The sequence below is a fragment of the Rhincodon typus genome, chromosome 22 (genome assembly GCF_021869965.1).
Source record: "Rhincodon typus isolate 14 chromosome 22, sRhiTyp1.1, whole genome shotgun sequence".
NCBI classification, from domain to species: domain Eukaryota; kingdom Metazoa; phylum Chordata; class Chondrichthyes; order Orectolobiformes; family Rhincodontidae; genus Rhincodon; species Rhincodon typus.
Genome location: NC_063353.1, coordinates 15565376 through 15589876, shown reverse-complemented (window position 1 = coordinate 15589876; position 24501 = coordinate 15565376). Strand labels below are relative to the sequence as shown.

The following is a 24501-nucleotide window of genomic DNA, read 5'->3' as shown; positions in this document are numbered from 1 at the left end:
CATGATTCGTCCAGTAGTCTGGCAATTGTCTCTTTGGCTAGGTCGATGTGTATGGATGTAAATAGTGCTGTTACGTCAAAGGATATCATCATCTCATCCTCTTCAATCCTGGTGTCCTTGATGTTAAGGATTTCTTGGGATGATTGGATGGAGTGGGTAGTGGTGTCCATGAAGTATACCAATTTCTGTTGTAGTTCTTTGGCAAGTCTATATGTTGGTGTAACTGTCAGTGAGACAATGGGTCTGAGGGGGACCCTCGGCTAAAACACTACTAGCAGATACTGACACCACAGTTAGGAAACTGGATTACAACAACCCTGAAGAAATCACACAACTCAGGAGACATCAGCAAGACAGACTACCAAAAAATTAAGCCAGAGGGATCCAATACACCCCAATTCTACAGATTCCCCAAGGTAGACAAACCGGGGGGCCCCACACTCCTGGAAGAATCACATAGACAGGCAACCCAGGACACCAACAACATCAATAAGGACACCACCATGATTTGTTGTGGGTGAGGTTGTTGACTTGCTTGCTGAGCTGGCCTGATTTCATTCAGATGTTTCGTCACCATGCTAGGTAAACATCATCAGTGAGGCCTCCGATGAAGCGATGATGTTCTACTCCGCTTGGAATTTATACTGTCTGGTCTGTTATGGTGAGTTGTGTTATTTCCAGTTTATAAACCCATATAGAACAATACTGGAAATAACACAACTCACCATAACAGACCAGACAGTATAAACTCCAAGCAGAGTAGGCCAACATCACTTCATCAGAGGCCTCACTGATGATGTTACCTAGCATGGTGACGAAACATCTGAATGAAAACAAGCCAGCTCGGAGAGTAAGACAACAGCCTTCAAAAGAAATGGACACCAGAAAAGCACAATCCGCCATTACCGCACTACGTAGGCCAAACTGGAAGAAACTTGACTGCATGGATACATGAACACCAACTAGCCACCAAGAGTCACAACCAATTCTCGCTTGTCTCACTACACGCGGACAACGAGGGACATAAATTCGACTGGGACAACACATCCATAATCGCACAAGTCAAACAGAGACATGCCAGGGAATTCCTGGAGGCCTGGTATTCCAACCGGAACTCTATCAACAAACACACTGAATTAGACCCAGCGTACAAACCAGTGGGAAACAAAACCGTAAGTAATGCCAACAACCCCAGCAAACCGAGGCATATAAATAACAAGCGGGACAGAACACCAGCGCTTCACCGGAGGCACACTGTCAATGTTACCTAGCAGGGTGATGAAACATTTGCAACCAAACCCACTGGCTCAGCGAGCATGTCTACAATGTCATCCAAAACGCGAGCTACAAATCTTCTCGACAACTTTAAATTATCTTAATATCTTACTTTGAGACAGGAAAGATTGATTTAATAGTTTCAGTTTTTCAGCAGCTCTGGGCTGTCACTATAAGGAATACTGACTTCACTAGGGCCCTGGCAATCAATGGACAGTATCTTGGAATCTAGAGCAAATGTATTAAACCCACATAGCCAGTGTTTTCCCAAAAACAGGGCAGGAATTTAAATTGTAAACCCAATTAAATATTTCTTTCAAGAACATTTGAAATTAAACTAATAGGAGAATAATGCACAAATTGAAATATGCATTCATGCAGAAAATATTTTATTGATTTAAATTTGCTGCCAAACAAAAAACTGAAAGGTTTGCAACATACAAAAGTTGACAATTCCACAGTTTAAAGGTAGTAATTGGGAGGAAATCAAATCTCACAACCTTATCTCATCATCAAATAAAACTAAGCAAATAGAAATTGCGAGGAAAAACATTTCAGATTTTAATAATTACATTTGTTGCACAAATTACATTCAGTTAAGAAGACTTGAGTTCACAACATTTCGCCTTCACCTTTACAGATTTGGCAGCTGCATGATTTAGCAGAAATGTAGGTGTAGAATCGAGGTTTTCCATTGCGGCATTTCAGCTGTGTTACTTTTCTCTCAGTTTCTTTTTCCTGGCAGCAGTTACAGTTGTGTTTCATGCCATTTATTTTGGGATCAAATCTGAAAAATAACCAGATCACAAGTCAGTCAAGTCTCACTAAATTACCTATTTTATTCACAAAGCTATAATACCATGATGGTGTCAAAGTAGTTACCCTGTGTGAAACACATGACAAATGAAAGAAGAAAATAATATAAATTGCAGTGAGGAACACATTAAAATTTCTCAAAATAAAAGAAATTCAAAGAGCTTAATTGCATTAACTGGGCTTATAACTATTTATCAAATTTGATGGCTTGCACTATCATTGGATGACCATTGCAAAGCTCACAAATACCATAAAATCATTAACAGGCTTTCTGCAACTCCTTTTACAAGTATCACCCATCCATCCCATAGGTAGGTAATGCACGGGATATAACAGGCACAAAGCATCGAGATCAGCCATGTTCCTGGGCCCTCCATCCCCTACCTTCATCAAGGGGGAAGTACCACTTGACTGGAGTAAGGAAATTCCCAATCGTATGAACATGGCAGTAGGTTTCAACAGACAGATTTTTGGGCCTAGCAATCACAAGCCAGACACTCTTCAGAGACCCATGGTTAGATTTTATAAATTTGCTGAAAAGAGGAGTTCATCATCTCTGGCATTGTGCCTGTACGTGGCTCATAGATAAAAATTATTATCAAAAGAAGAATTACAGAAAGAAGCAGCAACCTGCTATATGCATTAGTGACCTGATTCCTTCTTTTGGTTGACTGTTGTAATAGACGACATAATCTAACAGTCATTCCATCCCTGGATTCATCTGTCTTATGCTCTCATTTTTTATTTCTATTTATACGCTATTCATCTCTTGAAAAGCTACAAGTCCAAAATATTCGCTGTCCCTTCACTACAAGAGTGCTCATTGACCTGCTGTACATTTCAGGCTTTTTATCTTTACTTGATTTATTATTCTGTTTAAAATACAAAAGTATTAAGTTACTTACATAGCAGACGAGTCACAATTTCCTTCACATGCTTTCACCTGAACGGTCGCTGAACAACCACCTTGTCTGATGCCAATCTTTTTGTGTTGCACCTTGCATCGTCTCACTGTGAGGTTGGGAGGAATCAAGTTATTTTCTCAACTATTTTAAATTGCATCACATGTGACAAGTACGGATAGATCAGATGGACATAAAAAAATGAAGCAGGCATAGGCTTTCTTCTTTTGAATAAAATCTTGAAGCTATTGGCAAGAGATATCAGAAGATGAAAGTTTCATTAGGATTTCTTCATACAAAATAAGCTAAACCCAACATCTATAAAAGCTCATAATTGAAAAATAGTGGACCTGTTAATTGTTATAGAAAATGCTGTGCAATCTTTGCATTATTGATCGTGAAGTGATCTCAATTTCCTACTGGGTCTGTGCAGAGGTCAAAGTATCAGCCGAGAAAGAGTTCTGCATGGTGATGTGGCACTTCTTTAGTGCATGAGGTCAGCTCATTAGTTTAATGCAATGTGGGTCTGATGTAAAATGGTGTGCAAAATCACAGACAAATGCTGAGAGGTCAAAATATTTTATATAAATGAACTGCACTGAATTGTCAAAGGGTTTTTATTTTGCTTCAATACTTTGCTGATGACGTATTGGAGCAGTTACTTCAACATAGCTTCAGCATCTGGCCTATCAGTCTGTAGGAAGTTGAAGCACAGACCTCATAAGTTTAAAGTCAGGCAGAAACCTATCAATCACATTCCCTGTCTCAATAATTATTGATGTAGAAAAAAAAGTGTGCAGATTGAAAACATCCTTCATGATGTCAGCATACCCTAAAGCAGTTCATAGCCAAGTTAATTTTTTTAAAAACAGTCAGTTTTGTAAGACATGAATCCATAATGTATGAAGAAGATGAAATTCACAGTCACAATAGCTTTAAGTTGTAAAGTCATCACAGAGAAGAGTAAGCTTTTCAAATAGATAGCAATACACAAAATGAAACACTTACATCTGTCAGGACAGGAATAGCAGCAACGATATTTGTCCCATGTTTTGTCAGCCTAAACACAGAAAAAATTCAATTGTCATTGTTTTAAGATCACTTGTTCTAGAGATTTTACCAGTATTGAGCGTGATTCATGCACAAATTATGCAGATAATGAAAATAACTGTAGTAACATTTTCCAATGTGCCCCTGAATTGAATAATTATGTTTTGTTAAGCATATTTACGTTCACAGTAAATACAGAAATATTTGTTTCAGGTATATTAATGAATGCCAGGACATTGATCAGATATGGAAACCGGGTGAGTAACAGCACTTAGAATAGTTTGCCCAAGTGTTGTTATGGACTACATATTCGATGTAGTAATTTGACCCTTCTTCAGAAATGGGTCTAGGCCCAAAACATCAGCCTTCCTGCTCCTCTGATGCTGCTTGGCCAGCTGTGTTCATCCAGCTCTACACCTTGTTATCTCAGTAATTTCTGTTATGTTTTAATATTTATCTGTTAAATTTGAACACATCAGTTATACCCATCATTCTTGACAATCAAGATAAATTTATGAGAGCATTTTATAATTCCCATCCAATATTATCCTTCTTTCAAACAGCTCATCATAGATCTTTTGTCAGTGTCTCTGAATGTGTATTTTCATCTGTTGTACAAAAAGGTGGATAGTTTTGTGCCAGAGGCAGCAGCAAAGGCTCCCTGCTTACTCTGACAGATGAGCATTGTGGCATAAACCTCTATCTTTTGAATTCTATCTATGTATGTGAACTTCAGAATTGTGAAGGACAACTACAATTTTTTTGGTTTTGGAGACCATATTTTCAGAATTGAAATGAATGAAATCAACTGACTTGAATTGCACTAATTGGCAGAGCAAGTAGGCTCTCATTTGCTGAGATTGAGCTGCATGTAGCAAGGGACTTACCCAGGTCAAACTGTCATATTCAAATGAATATTTCAGTATTAGAACACATCATGTCAAACAAAAAGCCAAGTACAGGTCTGCACTAACCTCATCACAGTATGGACGAGATGAACATGTTATTTGTGTCTTTGATACTACACCTCCTGAACATCTGTAGTGGACGCATGTATCATTGGGATGGGACCAACTTTCACCTTCCTGGAATGAGAACGTATAGAAATGTTGATATTGATGTAACATTAAAACAAAGAAATTAGGAATCTGTTCCAAGCGTTCAGCTGGTTATGGCAGTGAGTAGTTAAATCACGTTGTCCAGGAAAATCATGAGAATCCATCAAGATAAACAACCCCAAGTGGCAGAACATTTGGAGTGTTACAATTTCCCTCAATGGCACAGGATTTGACTGACATAATCAGCTAAGATTCCTCCTTCTGATTTTGATCGAGCAACTTCTGCCAGATTGGATCGTGTAGATGTCAGGTGCAATCTAATATCTCAGGTGGAACCCCTCAGACTGTTTGTTGAACACCCTACAACAACTTAGTATCAGTGCCCACACTACCAAGATGACCAGAGCTGAGATGCACTGGTGGATAGCACCTGAAATTAAACAATGGCACAACATAAAATACTGGAATCTAAAAACTTGACAGAAGGGAAGAAAAGAAATCTTGCATTTATTTTAACTTTTTTTTCTGAAAACCAAATATTCGTATGGACATTTGATTCAACACATTCTGACAAAATGACACCAATCTCTGAAAACAATTCCCCCTTTGTTCTAAAAACATCAGTCACTGATGTCAGAGACATATAGTCATGGGAACTAGCTGGCAGGGTTAAGCACACATAGTGTATGCCTCATCTATCCTAAAGCTCATCTTTGGCTGTTTCGAGGGTATTGTGAGAGAGATAATTCTTTATGTGTGATCCAAGTAATGAATGGCACCGGAATATGTCAACGATACCATATCACTGGAGGCAAGTAGGAAATGTCCACCTATGGATTTCCAATGTGAATAATACTAGTTGATTCATTGTTCTGTTTGTTTGCGTTACAATCAGTTAACATTGCACAAAACAGGAATTTAACTGGGGAGTTTTTCAATCTGTGAGTCATCTAAATTGAAGGATTAGCACAGCGACAGCTGTAGTTTAAAACATTGATACTGAAGCATTGTTCAAAGTGTCAACAGCAAGTCCATCCTTCAGTCATGTTGGGTAAACCTTTAACAAATACACTGTGATCAGTTCCTTTGTGAGTAACTTTACCGCATGACAAGGTAATTTTAAAACCAATTGTCAAGTTTGAGAAAAATGTGCTTTTATTGCAATATCAAATGATATAAGAAAATAGTGATGGAAAGAATGGATTGAAGGAGACCTTTGCATGATGGACTAAATTGACAGATAAACACAGATGCCTTATAAAAATACAGATGTGTATGAGGGTATTCTGGAATCAGGTTGGGAGTTAATTGCCAAATTAAATTCTCAATTTGCATCCACCCACAGCTGAAACAACATTGCATCCATACAAAAGTGACAATAAAGAAAGAATGACAAAAATATGAAGGCTTTGATAGAATTGGCGTGGGGAAAATTGTTTCCACTGGCAGGAATGTCAATAACTGGTGTATATAGGAATAAAATAATTGGCAACAGAACAAGAGAGGTAATAAGAAAATATTTCTTGCAATTAATTCATTAGACCTGGAATGCATGATTTCAAAAATGACCGAAATCAAATTCAATTTACAAGAGGGGTTCAGATGTATTTTTGAAGAAGGAAAATTTTGTAAGGCCATGGGGAAAATGCAGGGAAGTGGAACTAATTGAATCGTAGTTCTAAAGAGACAACATGGTCTGGGTGGGCTGATGGCCTCCTTCAGTACTGCATGTTTCAAACCAACATTGGTACAGCACAATTTTACAATATTACCACATTATACCATAGATTAGCTGATGAGACTTTACAACTAAATCATAGTCCCAGATGAATAAAATCTAGAAAAATTAATGAAGGGATTCAAATTTAATGAATTCTTATCTCAAATGCTCAGTGAAATTCTGCCCTGATGTTAGCAGGACATTATTTTATTGCTGGATTAATTTACTTAGAAACTGGTAAAAACAAAAAAAAAGGAGAAACTCACATATCTTAGGTTTCCTGCATAGTCTTTGCATCCTGTGGAAACGAGACGTATCACATTGTTAAATGAGTTCCATCTTTGTCAGTGATAACACTTGTGCTCAGTGTTTATTTTTTACTTATAATTCAAAAGTTATTGTACATTTTCATAGTTACTCACTAGCACATGAAGGAACACATTGGGTTCCATCCTCAGAGAGCATCAATCCATTTTTACAAAAGCAGCCTTCTGTGCATTCATCAAATCTCTCCCCAGGTATCTTCTCACTGAAAAGAAAGATTGTAATTGTATGTTTATTCAATGATGAAGTAACTAAAGGCATGGCAATTTTTTTTAACATTTATCAAAACTGTGACTTCAAAATATGGCCATCTGCTGTTAAAAGCAATGATACAGATTTGAATAATTCAGAATGCATGATAAATACCTACCCATCCTTACAATAATCGTGATTGTATCTGGCGCAGGCTTTATAGGTAAAACCTTCTGTGCAGTTGTATGCTTAAAATAAAATGTAAGAACAAGTTAGATAGGGACATTCAAAATACTGATGTTAATTACGATGTTCAAAAACAGTATGGCTATTTGGAAAACAATTCTGTTTGGAATAAGATTACTGCTTTGATCTTTCTGCTAGTTCATTTCAAATTGATCCTTCCTTTTCCTCATTGACTTGTGCTTGCAAGACAGGAACTCTCCCTTTACAATTATACCCATCAATACTCCTCAGCTGTTGATTTGTGCTACTACACAGATCAATAGCCTCCTGAGAATAAGCATCACCAGATGCACTTTCACAGTAGGATCTCTCAGTTTAAGGCAATCCTATCTCTGATGGGATTATCCTTCAGTTGTCAAAGTTCAGAAGGCTCAGCTTGTAGTCACATAATGTCCAATATTCTCCTTTTCTTCCTGAGTGCTACTCTTAACCCAAATGATGCATAAATTGTGTTAGTAGAGTCTTCAAAATGGGTCTTCAAGGCCTTATAAATTTCACAAGACTCGCTTTCCTTCTCATGAGTGACATGTAGGTGCAAATTAGTTCTAGCACTCCTTCTCCATTAAAGATAACAGTGCTTTGACTGATCCATTTTTATTTCTTATCCAATTCTGGAGAAAACTCATCATCCTGCCATTGAGACTAGAGTTCCAATTCCCTCCCAAATCCCCCTTCATGTTGATATGAGTAGATACTAAAATCTCAAAGTCATTATTTCGTAACCAACCATCAATTCTTGTGGGAATCTATAGACAAGGTTCTTAGAACTTGGCTCATGTGTAAAACACACAAAGTGAGCAAAGGCATTTGAACACACTCTAACAAGCCAAAACTCTGCTTAGAAACTGCTCTGGAACTTTTCCAACCAGAACCCTATGGGACATGTTTCCCTGTGATGGATCATTGCACATCTATTGACTTTCTTACACCTGTCAATGTCTCAATCCAAAGGCTGTTAAAAGGGCAGGTCAGACGCATTTCAGTTCACTGACTTTCCTAGTTAAAATTATTTCTCTCTAAATCCAATTACTGATCCTGTGTGATTAATGATAAATAATTTAGGATTGGGCTCAGTTTCTGGCTCCTGAAACCATTCTGACCATTTCCATGTTAACAAACCATAGTAAGACAGATCAATGTGCAGATAACTTCAACAATTTCATGGTTCCATATAATTCATCTAAATAATGTAGATACAAGCCTAATATATAGATATTTAAAGTCTACAGATCATTCTAAAGGCTCATTGCACTCACGGCATAATCCATTTGTCGAGTCTCTCCAGTCAACACATATCCCAGCTGCATTACAGGTCATGGCAGCAGCTTCCAGGCTAGTACAGTCCATCTCTGTAGAATTCACAGCACAGTGATCGTACTGACATGCCTTGACATAGTTAGTCAGGTCTTGCCTGTTTTTGCATTTTTTGAATGAACTGTAGAGTGGGAGTATAAAACCATTTAAATATTAGCAACATAACAGCCAAAATGATCTCCCTCCTAAGAAAGCTTCAAGGCTTTATTCTAACCATTGGCTAGGCCTGTAATGCACTGGCATATAGTTCTTTCCCGTGTCAAAAAGGATTCATGCCTATGTTCAAATAAGCAGTAGGGGGATGCTAAGTAATATGTTTGCTATTGCATAGTTTCACAATTACTGTGTGACTTATTGATGCAAAGCTGATTTACATTTTGTAGTGTAAAATAATTAATATAATTATTTTAGTGTTTGTAAGACAAGTATTAGGCACTGATACTCTAAGAGAATTATCAAGGTTCATTCTAAAATAAAGTGTTGATGGTTTAATTTTCCAATTATGTTTGAAATTCGCTGGTCACAAGCCCATCATACAAACAGTTGAACAAATCACACAGATTGTGTCTGTTCAAAATAACATGGCTGTTCTAAACAAGCTTAGATATATAAATCAAACTGATGTTGATAAACTGAGAATCATTAAGTTTTTTCTTTCAAAGCCCCCTGACGGGTGAACTTGTCTGAATTAATGAAACTTTATCAAACACAAAAGGACAGCACCTTTCATTTACATTGTTAACATCAAAATAATACTTCCCAAAACGATTCACAAATAAATTTTAAGTTGGTGCACGTCAATGATGCTCCTTAAATATTTTTCCAGCTTTTAATGAGTCATGAGTAATACTGGATACTTCTTTTAAATGAATGAAAACAGCAAACAAGGCAAATAGGTCACAAAATGAGGGGAATGGCTGACATTCTGGAAGCCATAGTTGCAAAGTAGCATTCAGAAGTAGGCAAGTAAGTTCCACGGCCATTCAAAATTGGAGCTGGTTAAAAAGCACACAGTTAGCCATCAGAATGAAATTCTATTGCATTTTCTGATTACCAAACAATCTAAAACATTTGGGAAAAAGGCATGACTGGAATTTTTGCATAAAAATAAGTTGTCCTGCTGAGCAGATTGACTAATGGCACCGATGAGATGAGAGCACAGGCTGCCTCCATGCTTAAGCATGCCTGAAGACATGGTAGGTTTTTTGTTTACCAAGGTGAGGTGGAAGGGGATGTAGCCTCTACAACAGTAAAAAGTAGCAAATGGATGGTCATTGGTAGAAGAGGCCTCTTTAAATGGGCCATGGTATGGCTAAATTTAGACCATAAGATTTAGGAGCAGAATTAGGCCATTCAATCTGTTGAGTCTGCTCTACCATTCAATCATGGCTGATCTGTTTCTCAACCCCATTCTCCTGCCTTCTACCTGTAACCTTTGATCTGTTATCTAGCTCTGTCTTGAAAACATTCATTATCTAGGCCTCCACAGCCCTCTGTGGCAATGAGTTCCACAGATTCACTATCCTCTCGCTGAAGAAATTCCTCCACATCTCAGTTGTAAAGTGTCATCCCTTTATTTGAGGCTGTGCCCTCGGATCCTAGTCTCTCTGACTCGTGGACACATCTTCCCCACCTCCACTCTATGCAGGCCTCTCAGTATTTTGTAAGTTTCAGTGAGCTCCCCCCCACCCCCACCATATCCTTCTAAACTCCATTGAGTACAGACCCAGAGTTTTCAAATGTTCCTCATATACCAAGCCCTTCATTACCTGGGTAATTCTTGTAAACCATCTCTGGACCCCCTCTAAGGCCAGCACATCCTTCTTTAAATACACGGCCCAAAACTGCTCACAATATTCCAGAAGCGTCTGACCAGAGCCTTATACAGTCTCAGCATTACATCTCTGCTCTTGTATTCTAGCCCTCCCAAAATGAATGCGAAAATTGCATTTGCCTTCGTAACTGCTAACAAAACCCACAGGACTTAAAGATCTCTGTCTTACTGGGAAACTGCTAGCTGCATGGAAGACCCTGGCAGTTGTTTAATGTGGGGGCCCTCTCCACCACATGCTGCCAGTAAAGTGCCAATAATGATCATGCACATCTGGTTGCCAGGTTTCTGCAAACTAGGGCTTCCTGCCTCTGGTCATATCAGTCAAGCTCACTCCCTGAGGTCTTCTGCCATGATTTTACAATGCCTCCTGCTTCCCAGCCTGTCTTCAAAGAAATGGTAAGTTCCACCCTATGACTTTCTGCTTGACATTATAAAACATTCATGAAAAAAAAATGTTGTGTGAAATGAATATCTGGATAGATTTGGTCACTTTAAAAAAAAGACACAAAGAAATGTACATACTTTCCTGATATGGCATCACACACAGTTTTCCCAAATTCGCATGGTGGGAGAGCAGAAGGCACTTCACAAGGCACATTTGTAGGAGCTGCTTGACAATGTGGCTTCTTAGGATCATTGACTTTCCAATCAAACGCAGTTTTGTGACAACAGTCAAGTGGTTCTATCTTTCCATTCCTTCTCACACATTCATCCTTTATATTTCTAGAACAAGAACCTGTGAAATGGAAAATATTTCACATCAATGAATACAAGGGGAGCCAGTTGATGTAGTATATTTGGACTTTCAGAAAGCATTTGACAAAGTCCCGCATAAGAGATTAACGTGCAAGATTAAAGTGTATGGGATTGGGGGAAGTGTATCGAGATGGATAGGAAACTGGATGACAGAGAGGAAATGAAGAATAGGAATTAATGCCATTTCTGAAGAAGGGCCCCAACCCGAAACATCAACTTTCCTGCTCCTCTGATCCTGCCTAGTCTGCTGTGTTCCTCCAGCTCCACACTTTATTATCTCTGACTCCAGCACCTGCAGTTCTTGCTATCCTGTAGGAATTAATAGGTCCTTTTCAAATTGGCAGGCAGTAATTAGTGGGGTGCCACAGGGATTGGGTGCTGGGACCCCAGCTATTCACAATATATATTAATGATTTAGATGAGGGAACATCTCCAAGTCTGCAGATGATACCAAGTTGGGTACGAGGGTGAACTGTGATGAGGACACAGAGATCCTTCAGCATGATCTCGACAGTTTGGGTGAGTGGGCAAATCAATGGCAGATACAGTATAATTTTGATAAATGTGAGGTTATTCACTTCGGAAGTAAAATCAAGAAGGCAGATCACTACCTGAATGACTGTAAATTGGGAGAGGGTAGTGTGTAGCAGGACTTGGGTGAATTTTTGCACCAGTCGCTGAAGATAAGCATGCAGGTACAGCAAGCAGTAAAGTAGGCAAATGGTATGTTGGCCTTCATTGCGCGAGGTTTTGAGTACAAGAGCAGGGATGTGTTGTTGCAGTTATACAGAGACCACACCAGGAATATTGTGTGCAGTTTTGGTATCCTCTTCTGAGGAAGGATGCTCTTGCTCTTGAGGGAGTGCAGCGAAAGTTTACCAGGCTGATTCCAGAGATGGCAGTTTTGAAGTATGAGGAGAGATTGACCAGGTTAGGATTGTTTTCACTAGAGCTCAGATGAATGAGGGGGATCTCATAGAGACCCATAAAACTCTAACAGGACTAGACAGGGTAGATGCAACGAAGATGTTCCCGATGTGGACACACCCACCAATCAGGGGTCACAGTATGAGGCTTCGGGGTAGATGATTTAGGACGGAGATGAGGAGACATTTCTTCACTCAAAGAGTGGTGAGCCTGTGGAATTCATTACCGCAGGAAGTAGCTGATGGCAAAACATTGAAGGTATTCAAGAGGTGGCTAGATATAGCACTTGGGGTAAATGGGATCAAAGGTTATGGTGAGAAAGCAGAATTAGGCTATTGAGTTGGACGATCAGCCATGATTGTGAAGAATGCCAGAACAGGCTTGGCCTCCTATTGCTCCTTTCTTCTCTGTTTCTATTCAATGACTCTATTAGTGCAAAATTCACATTTTCATTGTTTTCAATCCACTGTCCAAACCCTGTTGTCTAGCTACTGTCTCAATCTTTTGCATGCCAATAGTCTGAGACTGAACCAGGCCCCGGTTTTCAGTCTGGGTGTTGTGCATGATCCTGTTATGAACTGCTGACCATGTATTCACATCATTACAAAGGCCCATTATTATCATATTGATAAGTTTAGCTCATTTCATCCTGTCTCTTCTAATCTGCTGCTGAATCCTTATTTATATCTCTGGAAGCCCTAGACCTGATACTTCACTACAGCCTGAGTTGGTCACCCATGCTCAAATCTCCACTAACTTGAGGTTAATTAAACACCTAGTGCCAATATCTTGCACCAACTTGTTGTCACTGGTCATCCCTGCGCTCACTGACTAAGATTAATTCCCAATTAAGCAGCATCCTCTGGTTAAAATTTTTCATTTTGTTTTAAAGACCCTTCAAGAGCCCATTCACCATTAATGTAAACTCCTCTGGATACAGAGCCCTTCTAAATATTTGTGTTTACTCAAATTCGACCTCTTGAGATTCCCTGCACCATTACTGGCCGTGGCTTCAGCTGCCAAAGCTGTGAGTTCTGAAATTTCCCCATATACCTCTCTCCCCTCTTGTCCCTCCTTTAAAACACCCCTGAAAAATTATTTGTTTAAAATGTTTGGTCATCTGATGTAATATCTCTTTTTTGCGGCTTGGTGTCATACTTTGTTTTATAATGTCGATGTGAAATGCTTCGGAATCTCTTAAACTTCAAAGGAACAATATAAAGATAACTTGATACTATTACTGCTGTAGCGTACACCACAGTAACAGTAACACATAAACATACCACATTGTCCTTGGATATTATCTAAGAAGTACTGTTCTGGTACTCTAATCCTGAAGTTGTTTTTTTGACCAATGATTGTGGTTCGAATACCAGGTATATAAATGGTAACTGTCTTGTGATTTTTTGTAATATTAAATTCTTCTGCATGATATGGAAAACTCACTTCTACTTCATTGACAGTTACCTGTAAGAGAATTGACAAGAGATCTATTAACAAATCATTTGACAACTCTATTCTTCAGGAAGGTATTGCCAAATAATGCAAGAATGACAACAAGGTCAGAGATAAATATTTATAAAGAAATTAGTAGGTCCAATTTGAATTGGAGGCAAGCTTTTATTCAGTTTGGTGCCAATTCTATGCTCAGCTGATGCAGCAAAAATAAAACCGCTCAGTTGGAAATGTATGATGTTTTGAGTAAAGTTGTCCAAATATTATCTGCAACCATAGACTTACTGCTACTACTTGAAAGGAAACTTCACCTGGGCTGGATATGAACAAAATTCTAAGAATTCACTGCATTCTCCTCACACACCAATGTTTGTGTCATGATAGAATAACGAACCAAGATACTGATATTGATAATGATTGATGACTTTCATGTTACACAACATGTATGAACACACAGTAATACCTACCATAAGCCTGCTTTTTCTTTCAGTTGAAAAATTGATGATATGTCTGTTGTAGTTAATAATGAATGATTTGGGGCAGGACAGGAATCTTCGATTACAGTAATAATTATCAAGTATCACGGAGAAATTGTATCTTGGAACTTTTTCTTGTACAAGAACATATGTGCAATCTTCAAAGAAGTTATAGAACAGCCCATCAAAGGTACGATAATGTGGATCCCCCCATACTTGACATTCACCTAAAATTAAAAAGAAAATGCTATTCACATTGAGATAAAAATGATAAGTAATATGAACATAATTTATGAACAGAAATTAAAAAACAATGAATTTGAAATAAATAATCAAAAAGCTACCTACAGTCACAGTCCCATGTTGAACAGCAGCCACCTTTAGTTGGGACACTTTTGGGTTCTAAGCCACTATAACATGTAGGTTTCACAGGGACTGAACAGGGCACCTTCGTAATTTCATATGTTTGTGCTATAACACAAGTAATGGTGTCACAGTTCTCTTGCCACGTTTCATTGCACTAGGATAGAGTAACAAATAGAATAATACATCAGCAAACATTTCAATTTGTTGAACTGTTCTGATATTGACTTCACATTATTGAGTATGAAACGAAACAGATTTCTCTCTTTCTGATCTGAGTGTTCAATGATAACATTTTCACAGAAGCCATAGCATCATATCAACTAAGTTGTGTTGGTTCATAATTTTTGCTTCTTATAAAGTCGTTCTTGGAATACAAGCACTGTTTGCCATATTTGGGTGAGACTAAAAACAGCGAGGTGAAGTGTAAAATGTAAAGCAAACATATCAGGAGGTTTGTACCTCTATACTGCCTTCATCAATTTAGGAAGGTGATGTGCATTAGAAGCTCAAGTAAGAAAACATCTTAATTTGTTCGATCTGTTCATCAGCTTAGCCCTGTTAACCCCTCAGTAATGGAAGGGTTGATTGTGAAGAGTGGCACAGAAGCAAGCTGAAAGATTTGAGCTAGCATTGGGAGACAGGCAGCTTCAGCTTCATAAAACAAGGATCACCTCAAAAACAAATATTTAAGGGGTTACGAAATGGTCATGTACGTAGTTTAGAGAAAGGAGGTATCAAAATGGTATTACTTCCATTACTGCAAAATAACTTTTTCCAAATATAGCAAGTGTTAACCATAACTTAAATATTTAACGTATATTTAATCTAAGAAATAGCACCAAGGTTCTTCACTTGAGAGATATAATTCGACAACAGTTGTTGTAGTAATGAGATGGGTTTAATACTAACTTAGTTAAAGATGTGGGCTTTAGTGACTCTCTCATATGAGTGACAAGGATGGAATTCCAGAACATAGGATCCAGACAGCTGAAGGTGTAGTTCCTCACAATCAGGTGTGGCTAAGAGCATAGAGCTGGATGAATATGAAGAATGCAAATTGACATAGGGCTGGAGGAGTTTGCAAAGAGGGAAAGGAGTGTTGTGTGAGGGAGGAGCTTTATGACGAGGATGAGGATTTTTTTCACTGAGACACAGACCAAGCAGAATCCAATGTAGTGTCAGCATTTTGGAGTGTTGGGGAACAGGACTGGTAGTGAGGTGGATATGGGAAAGAGAGATTTGGATGAGCTCAGGTTTCTGGAAGGTGGGATGTCTATCAGGAAAGTGTTGAAATAGACAAGGCTGGATGTAATAAAAAACATGAGTGAGAGTTTCCATAATCAAATGGAAGCAGAGACATAGCAAACGATGTTATAAAGGCAGTAATTAATGATCTGGATTATGAAGAAGAAATGGTTTTAGAAGCTCAGTGGAGATCAAATTGGATACAGAGGATGTGAACTGTTTGGTTCAGTCTGAGGTGGTAGTGAGGGACAGACATGGAATATGCATGAAACGGCAAGTTTCCTGAGTGCTGTGAGAAATAATGGGATCCATTTACTATAACTAAAATGTTTCAAGTATTATTTAACACAGCATTAAACCAATTAGAAATGAATTACAACTTGATTACCTTTCTTGGTGGGTCTGAATTACAGTAACATGTTTCAGGTGTAGTAGTTCTGGAGACAGACGTTGTCATGGTTGGAAGTGTTGTTGTTTCAACTGGTTCACAGCAAACTCTAATTCTATAGTCCAAACATGTAAGGGCGCCACTAGCTGGTCTGTGGCATATCAATCCGCTGTCTAAATCACATGTTACTGTATCATTGGTTTTACTAATTGGATACCCAGGAAACTTGAGAGCTTCACATTGAATATTTGTTATCCGGTTTACAGCAGATTTACACACATTTCGAATTGGGCCCAATTTTTCACGATCGTGCTTTTGGTTAACAGATGGATGCATGTCATTAATCCACTCAGACCACATTCCATTGCAAGGAACCTCTGCAAAATAAAGGAAGCATAATCAATTCATATTAATACAGAATACTACTAATTGCTACAGAATGTTCAATCATCTTCAAAGTTATGAAATAACTGAAGCAATTTTAAAAACTAAAATATTTTGGGATCCTTCCCTTAATGAGTTCTTGCACATTACGTTCTTGTAGTGTGTAATGGTCTGAAATCAAAATGTCAATTCAATAGCTCTGTCTTGAGACTTTTTCTGTGTGTTAACAATTTGTCTGTCTTCCCTCCTGGGCTTATTTTCTTTCTGGAGATTAGCCCATGGACATCTATTGAATTGTTCCACTTATATGGACAAAATACTGCAGTGTTTTGCCATTGTCTCGGAGTGGGATTCAATCACATCATCTTCTGAAAGCCTTGAATCAAGGCTGAGAACAGGTTTTCAGCAGCCATTGGATAAAGTTAAATTGCACTCATATATTTTTGTTTAATTCATTCATGGGATGTGGGTACCACTGGCTAGGCCACTATTTATTACCTGTCCCTAACTGCCTTTGAGAAGATGGTATTGAGCTGCCTTTTTGAACTACCTCAGAACTTGAATTATAGGCCCATCCATAGTGCTTTAACGAAGCGAGTTTCAAAATTTTGGCTCTGCAACAGTGAAGGAGTTGCAATTTGGTTCCAAGACAGGAATATGTGTAGCTAGGGGAGGACCTTAGAGTTGCTAGTATTCCCATGCACCTGCTGCCCTTGTCCTTCTCAGTCATAGAGGTCACAGGTTTGGAATTCGCTTTTGGACAAGCCTGGGTAAGTTACTGCAGTGCATCACACAGCATCACACAGCCACAACATTGTTGCTACTTTGCAGCTGTAATAAATGTCGTGAATGTTGAAGACAGTTAATGAGCTGTCAATCAAGCAACTGCTTTGTCCTGGATGGTGTGAAGCTCCTTGATTGTTGTGGACCTGCACACATTCAGGCAAGTGGAGAGCATTTCATTTTATACCTGACTTCTGCCTTGTAGATGCTGGACAGGGTATAGAAGTCATGAGGTGAGATGGTCACTGGAGAATTCTTAGCCTCTGACCCACTTTCATTGTCACACTATTTATATGGCTGGTCCAGTCAGTTTCTAGTCAATGGTAACCCCAGGATATTGATAGAAAAGATTAAGGGAAGGTAATGTGATTGAATGCCAGGAGAAAATGATTAGAATGATGTCTGTCGAAGATAGTCATTGCCTAGTGTGAATGTTATTTGCTACTTATCAGTCTGAGAATGGATGTTTCAGAATTAGCGAACAGCATGAAATGTTGGCTCAGTGGTTAGCACTGCTGCCTCACAGCACCAGGGACCCGGGTTTGATTCCAGTGTGGGGTGACTGTCTGTGTGGAGTTTGCACATTCTCCCAATGTCTGTGTGAGTTTCCTCCAGTGTTCCGGTTTTCTCCCATAGTCCAAAGATTTTTCCGGTTACATGGACTAGCTGTGCTAAGTTGCCAGTGTTCAGGGATGTGCAGGCTAGGTGGATTAGCCATGGGAAATGAAGAGTTACAGGGATACGGTAGGGGGGGGTGTGGGTCTGGGTGAGATGCTCTCCTGGGGGTCGGTGTAAATTTGATGGGCTGAATGGCCTGCTTCCACACCATAGAGATTCTGTGATTCTAGCTAGCTTGTGGAAAGATACCATCAGACTGGAAAATAGCAAATAAAACTCCTCTGTTTGAGAAGGGAAGCAGGGAGGCAGAAAGCAGGAAATTACCAGTTGGATAGTTTGACAACTGTCTCGGGGAAAGCACTAGATTCAACCAGTAAGCAGATATACCTGGGAACTTAATAAACTCAAGCTAATTGGAAAGAATCAGCATGATTTTATGATAGGAAAATCACAGTTAGCCAATTTATTGGAGTTCTTTAAAGGAGTAACACATGCTGTGAATAAAGAGGAGTCTGTAGACATTCTGTATTTCCTGAAGGTATTTTAAGGGGCGTCACATAATATGTTGTTGCCAGATAGGAACTTATGGTGTAGAGAGTAGCATATTAGTACGAACAAAGATTAGTTGGCTGGCAGCTGACAGAGGCCATGTATAAATGCAATTTTTTTCTGACTGGCAGGATGTACTGAGTAGAGACCCAAAAGAGTCTCTGCTGGGGCCTCAGGTTTTTACAGTTTATAACTTAGATGAAGGGAGCAATTGTATGAAGCCAAACTTTCAGATGATGCAAGGAAAGATTGGAAAGTATATTGAGAAGGTGACATAAGGGGATTCAGATATATATAACTAGATTCAGTGAGTGGGAAAAGTTCTGGCAGATGGAGTACAATGTGGGAAAATGTAAAGTTGTTCACTTTGACAGAAAAAATTTTAAAAAGCATTAACTAAGTACTAGCTATATAGAGAATGACTGAAAAATCCTGATATGCAGAGGGATTCAGGTGCTCTGGAGCATGAGTTACAAAAAAAAAATTAGAGGTACAACTAGAAGTTAAGAAGTTTAATGGACTGTTGTCTTTCATTACCAGATGAAATTGAATACATTTCAATGTATGTGCAGTGTTCGCTTCCTTATTTAACTATAGATGGTGTTTGAGATCATTCAGAGGATTTTTATTAGATCATGCCTGGAATGAGAAAGTTGTTTTATTGGGATAGTTTGGACAAACTGGCTTTCACTGGAGCTTAGAAGAGCAAGAGGTGACTTAATGAAGTGTATAACATCCCGAAAAGTCTTGGCGAGATGGCAAATGAAAAGGATGTATCCTCTTGTGTGTGTAGATGCAGAACTAATGCCTAATGTATAAAAATTAGGAGATGCCCTCTTACCAGAGGCAGGGGAGCTTTAGATTGTGTTTTTTTCTCAGGTGGTTGTGTGACTTTGGAATTCCCAGCTTCAAAGTCAGTGGAAGTGGAATAATGGAATATTTTTAAGGCAGAGGTAGATTGATTCCTTTGCCTACCAATAATCAAAGTTTACTGGGGTAGATAGAAACAAGGAATTCAAAATGTAAACATATCATTCATGATCTTATTGAATGGTTTAGCAGGCCTGAGAAGCTCAGTGTCCACTTCTGCTGGTAATTCATACATTGTCCAGTTCTTCCATCTTCATGTGGTCCAGAGTGAATGTTGAGGACTTCCAGGCAACTTCTTCCTGACTGCATACCACTATGACACTACCTTTGATGGGATGGTGGTGGTCTGTGAGGCATTGTTTAATAAGTTATGCGTATGACTGTTGCTTGACTATAGTCTGTGGGACAGTACTCCCAACTTTCACACAAGACACCTTCAATGTCCTTAAGGAGGACTTTGCAAGATTGACAAGATTGGGTTTACTTTGTTGTTTCCAGTGTCTAGGTAGTCAGTCCAGTTTTAATACCCTTCTTTAGACTTGTAGTAGTTTGATACGACTGAGTAGCTTACTTGACCATTTCAGAGGACATTTAAGATTTCATCTCATGAATCTTACAAGGAAACTTTAGACAGTTTGAACTTGTTTCTACTCGATTAAGAAGAGTGAGGGGTAACTTGATTGAGGTGTATCATCCCAGGTGAACATAAAAAAAGAATCTTTCCCTTGTGGATTAGTGCAGAATTAGGGAGCACTGTTTAAAAATTAGGGGACAGCTTTTTAGGAGAGAAATGAGGAGAGTTTTTATTTCTTGCGCAGAGTTGTATAAAGATTGACAGAAGTGGATAGATTCTTGTTAAGAGATTCAGAGGTTTTCAGGGTAGACGGGAAATTGGAATTTGAAACACAATCAGACCGTCAGACCATCAGACCGGAAACGTCAGCCTTTCTGCTTCTGTGATGCTGCTTGGCCTGCTGTGTTCATCCAGCTCTGCACCTTGTTGTCTCAGACCATATATGATTTTAATGAATAGAGAAACAGACTTGAAGACCTGAATGACCTACTTCTGCTCCTAATTCATACATTCATATAGAGATACATATGGGCCACATGGGGTAAGGATGAGAGATTTTATACGTTAGTGATCCTGATGGATTTTTATGACAGTCAATCATCGATTCATTATCTGCAGTTGAAATCCAGATTTGTTAATTGAACTGAAATTTCACCATGTGGTATGACGACCATCCCAGCTATCTTTCCAACAGCCAACCCCACCAATTTTCAGATTACTTGCTCATATCTAATAAAAGAAGACCTCACTCACCAGTGGTGGAACTGGCAGTAGAACTGGCTGTGGTGGTCGTCTCTGATGATGTTGTGGTTTCTATCAAAGAAAAGCAAATACAATCAAAGACTCGTATTAAAGCTGTCTAATCAAGCAGTTTCCAGACTAATATAAATCCTGTCTTCCACAAACATGAATGACAAGCACTCCACCAAATGGCACCATTTCGGAAACTCAGCTTTGAGATACTGAATCCATTCCGTACATGTTTATCACAGAATGCCTACAATATGGAAGCAGGTCATTCAGCCCATCGAAGATAGCAGTGACACTTAAAATAACAATGAACTTTGAAAGCCAAATGGACTATTTGTCCATAATGATGTCCAGCATTTTATTTGTTTTAACATATGTAAATTTCTTTGAATCATCTCATCACACATGTGAAAAATGATCTTCTCACTAAAAACACAGAGGCTGATGACAAAGTGCTTCATTTATGAAGACATTTCCTTTACATTGGTTTTGAAATAAATCATAATGAGATCTGGTCAATATTACTGGCCTTGGACAAAATTTGAGTTTGTTTCTAGAGCAGAAAAAGAATGGAGTTTCACTGACAAGCAGCGGAAGATGATCCTTATGTCCAAGGCTTTTCTATTATACACAATAGAAAACCATTTCTCACCTGTTGTGGTAGCTGAAGTAGAGGAAGTTGTAGTTGGGGGCAGTGTTGTTGTTGTTCCTTATGAAAAGAAAATGATGTTTAAAACCACAAGACTCCAATGTAATTCTTGGACTTGTACCATATTCCAATCTGATATGCTTGGCAATTGAAATGTTTAAATTACATCACATACTCAAAATGAATTGGGCCAAGTGTTGAGTAGAAGTAATATACTTTCACAGCGAGGCTGCTGAGATTTATCTACTGTTTCTGAATTAGTAAACTTGGTAATGTGTGTTCAATGCAGATATCACTCACCAGTTGTGGAACTGGCAGTCATCTCAGTTGTGGTGCCTGGCCCTGTTGTTGTAGTTGATTCTTCTGAAGGAGAAACTAAAACATAAATCATCTAACCAATGCATCCAATTCTAACTGGGGCAGCTGGGAGAAGAGTCAGGCTTGGCCTACATTCAAAATTAAAATGCAATGTGTGAATAGGTACTAGTACATCTGTTTCATTTGTCTGGCTCTTGAAATTATCCAAAACCTTCTGCATACAAGAGGTTATTTTGAAGTATGCAGATGTTTGCTGTCACAGTGCAGAAATAATATAACTCAGTTTGAATACAGCCAGATTAAACAAATTGTTATGTGAAGGAAAGGCAACCAAAAGGATTTTGCTGGCCAAGAGCTTAAGCTGTAACTATCCCTTTCTGAGAAAAGAAAATCCTCATGTTTAACAAAAGAAGACTTCAGTCACGGGGTGTGGAACTGGCAGTAGAACTAGCTATGGGTGTTGTCTCAGTTGTTGTAGTTGTTTGTTCTGAAAGAAAGAATCAATCACAATCAATACACAGAACGTGAATCAAGGCAGTACTGAAAGAGTTTCAGGAGCAGACTGCAGCAAATACAGAGAATAGAGAAGAATGTTGCTCAATCAGCTTATTCTTGCCAGTGTTGTTATTCCTCTGTCTCAATGTCAAACTCTGCATCAAATGATGTCATTGTGAAAGATTAAACTTGTGACACTGATTTTTCAGTTTATTCATTCATGGAATGGGGATGCAGCATGTAGCTGAACATTTATCACTAACGTTTTCATCGCATCTCTAGGATCACCAGTATTTTGCTGCAAGTGCTGAAATTACACAGTTAAAGTTAATGTATAGCAGAGATTTAATTTCCAAGGTGGATGTATAATAGGGGCTTAACAATTAATGATGCAGGCATCAAAACCTGGGTGTCGGGTCACACTGGCATTCATCAGGTGTTAAAATTTATTTTGAAGCCCTGTGGGAACCCATCCAGTTCCAATACCAGGGAGATTGTCTGCTGAAGATCAAAGCTACGGATTTTTGGTGATGTTCAAGGCTCGGGAATTGCCTGTGATCCCACAAGCTCCTGAGCTGAGAGTGCAACACATCGACCTCAGCTGACACTAGGATTTCACTGATGAGAGATTTAAGTTGTAACCGCTTTATCTTGTTTAATAATTTATGATGTTGAATGAAAAAAAAATCACTCACTAGTTGTGGAAATGGCAGTTGAACTAGCTGTGGTGGTTATCTCTGTTGTTGTTGTTGTTGTTTCTGCAAAAATGAAAAAAATGCAATCAAATTCATTACACCCAAGTTGAAAGAGGACAGTATTGTGAAAATCTCAGCGTCACTGATACACAGAAATGTCCCCTGCCACATATCCTGCAGGCTACCATTACCTGTATGTGCTAGAGTAGTCACTGGTGCCTGCCTCTTTTTGAATTTTAACTTTCAACTGAAGACATTTCTCCTTGATGATAAATGTTGTCAATTTAGAATAGAATAGAACAGAGTAGCATAGAGTAGAATAAAACAGAATAGAATAGAATAGTACAGAAAATCCTTTATTATCTCTTTAGAAGTACAGGAGTATAGCTGCCTTTTAATGGTGCCATCTGAGGTGCAAGTACCGAGGTAAAAATCTTATAGAGTAAAAAACACAGAGTGTTGTGTACAAAAGAGAACAAAAAGGAAGGCATCAGCATCACTTACAGTGTCTGAGAATGAGTTAGAAGTGAGTTAATGATAACATAGTGAAAAGGATTGAAATTAGAGACCGGTAAAGAGTTCCAAACAGTGCCAGCTCACACATGGTGCCTGGAACAAGTACAGCAACTGTCGCATATTTCTCCAGCCTCTTGTCCACTCCTCACCACTTTTTGGCCAATTGACACTGAATGTCACCAATAGAATCAGAGTGAGAACACAATCTCTTGTGTATGGGTTTGACAACTTCAACATCATTTGGATTGTAAGCGGATGGTGTATGTGTATTGGACCAGGAAGATCATTCACCAAGACACACCACCCCTGGAATAGAAAAGCTGGAGGATACTTGTCACCTGCGTGCAGCAAATAGAAAAGGAGCATTCTGATCAAGTAAGTATCAAAGCAGAATTTAATTGTACTTAAATAAAACACAATTCCGAGTTGCTGGATGGAAAAACATGTCACCAGAAAAGACCATCACGCTACGTTCAGAGGAAATACTAAGTTCATGAAATTGCACGTAGCCAGAGGAATTGTTGCAAAGTTCCAAAGACGTTGAATGGACTTGGAATGTTAACTCTGTTCCTGGATATAGAGATGATGCCAGATCCGCTGAGTTTCTTCGAAAAATTCTCTATTGTTTTCACTCATCTCCAGCAATTCACTTTGAGACCTGATGTTCTTCAGTTAAAGTTGATGTACAAGCAGAGACAGTATTTCCAGGGCAGATGTATAATGGGGTTGGATAATCAATAAAGTGGGCCTCAAAACTTGGGTATTATGTTACACTGGCATTCATCAATAGCTAAGCGATATATTGAAGCCCTGTGGAAAGCCATCCTGATGCAGTACCAGAGAGATGGTCTGCTGGAGATCAAAGCTATGGATTTTTGGTGACGTTCATGGCGCAGGAATGGCCTGTGATCACACAGGTGCCTGAGCTAACAGTGCAATGCATTGACCTCAGCTGA

General features: G+C 38.8%; 1 protein-coding gene across 1 annotated transcript; it reads right to left on the bottom strand.

Annotated features, from left to right (window-relative positions):
• Positions 1 to 1647: 1647 nt before the first annotated feature.
• On the bottom strand, positions 1648 to 23104 carry LOC109926695 (mucin-2-like). Its single transcript, XM_048610218.1, has 17 exons — positions 23030 to 23104; positions 21822 to 21884; positions 21525 to 21581; positions 20876 to 20935; positions 16345 to 16721; positions 14694 to 14865; positions 14337 to 14572; positions 13698 to 13881; positions 11254 to 11467; positions 8840 to 9018; positions 7516 to 7585; positions 7244 to 7350; positions 7088 to 7119; positions 5018 to 5128; positions 4002 to 4053; positions 2997 to 3102; positions 1648 to 2062 (listed from the first exon to the last, which is right to left on the bottom strand). Exons 2-17 carry the CDS (start codon positions 21841 to 21843, stop codon positions 1888 to 1890), a joined length of 2154 nt encoding a protein of 717 aa, XP_048466175.1. The 5' UTR covers positions 21844 to 21884; positions 23030 to 23104; the 3' UTR covers positions 1648 to 1887.
• Between the last annotated feature and the right edge of the window lie 1397 nt (positions 23105 to 24501).

Coding starts and splice junctions, on each gene's coding strand:
- LOC109926695 (XM_048610218.1), bottom strand. CDS start 21,843: ATGACTGCCAGTTCCACAACTG. Junction 21,582..21,821: donor GACTGCCAGTTCCACAACTG/GTGAGTGATATC, acceptor TCTTTTCATAAG/GAACAACAACAACACTGCCC. Junction 13,882..14,336: donor AAAGAAAAAGCAGGCTTATG/GTAGGTATTACT, acceptor ATTCTCTTACAG/GTAACTGTCAATGAAGTAGA.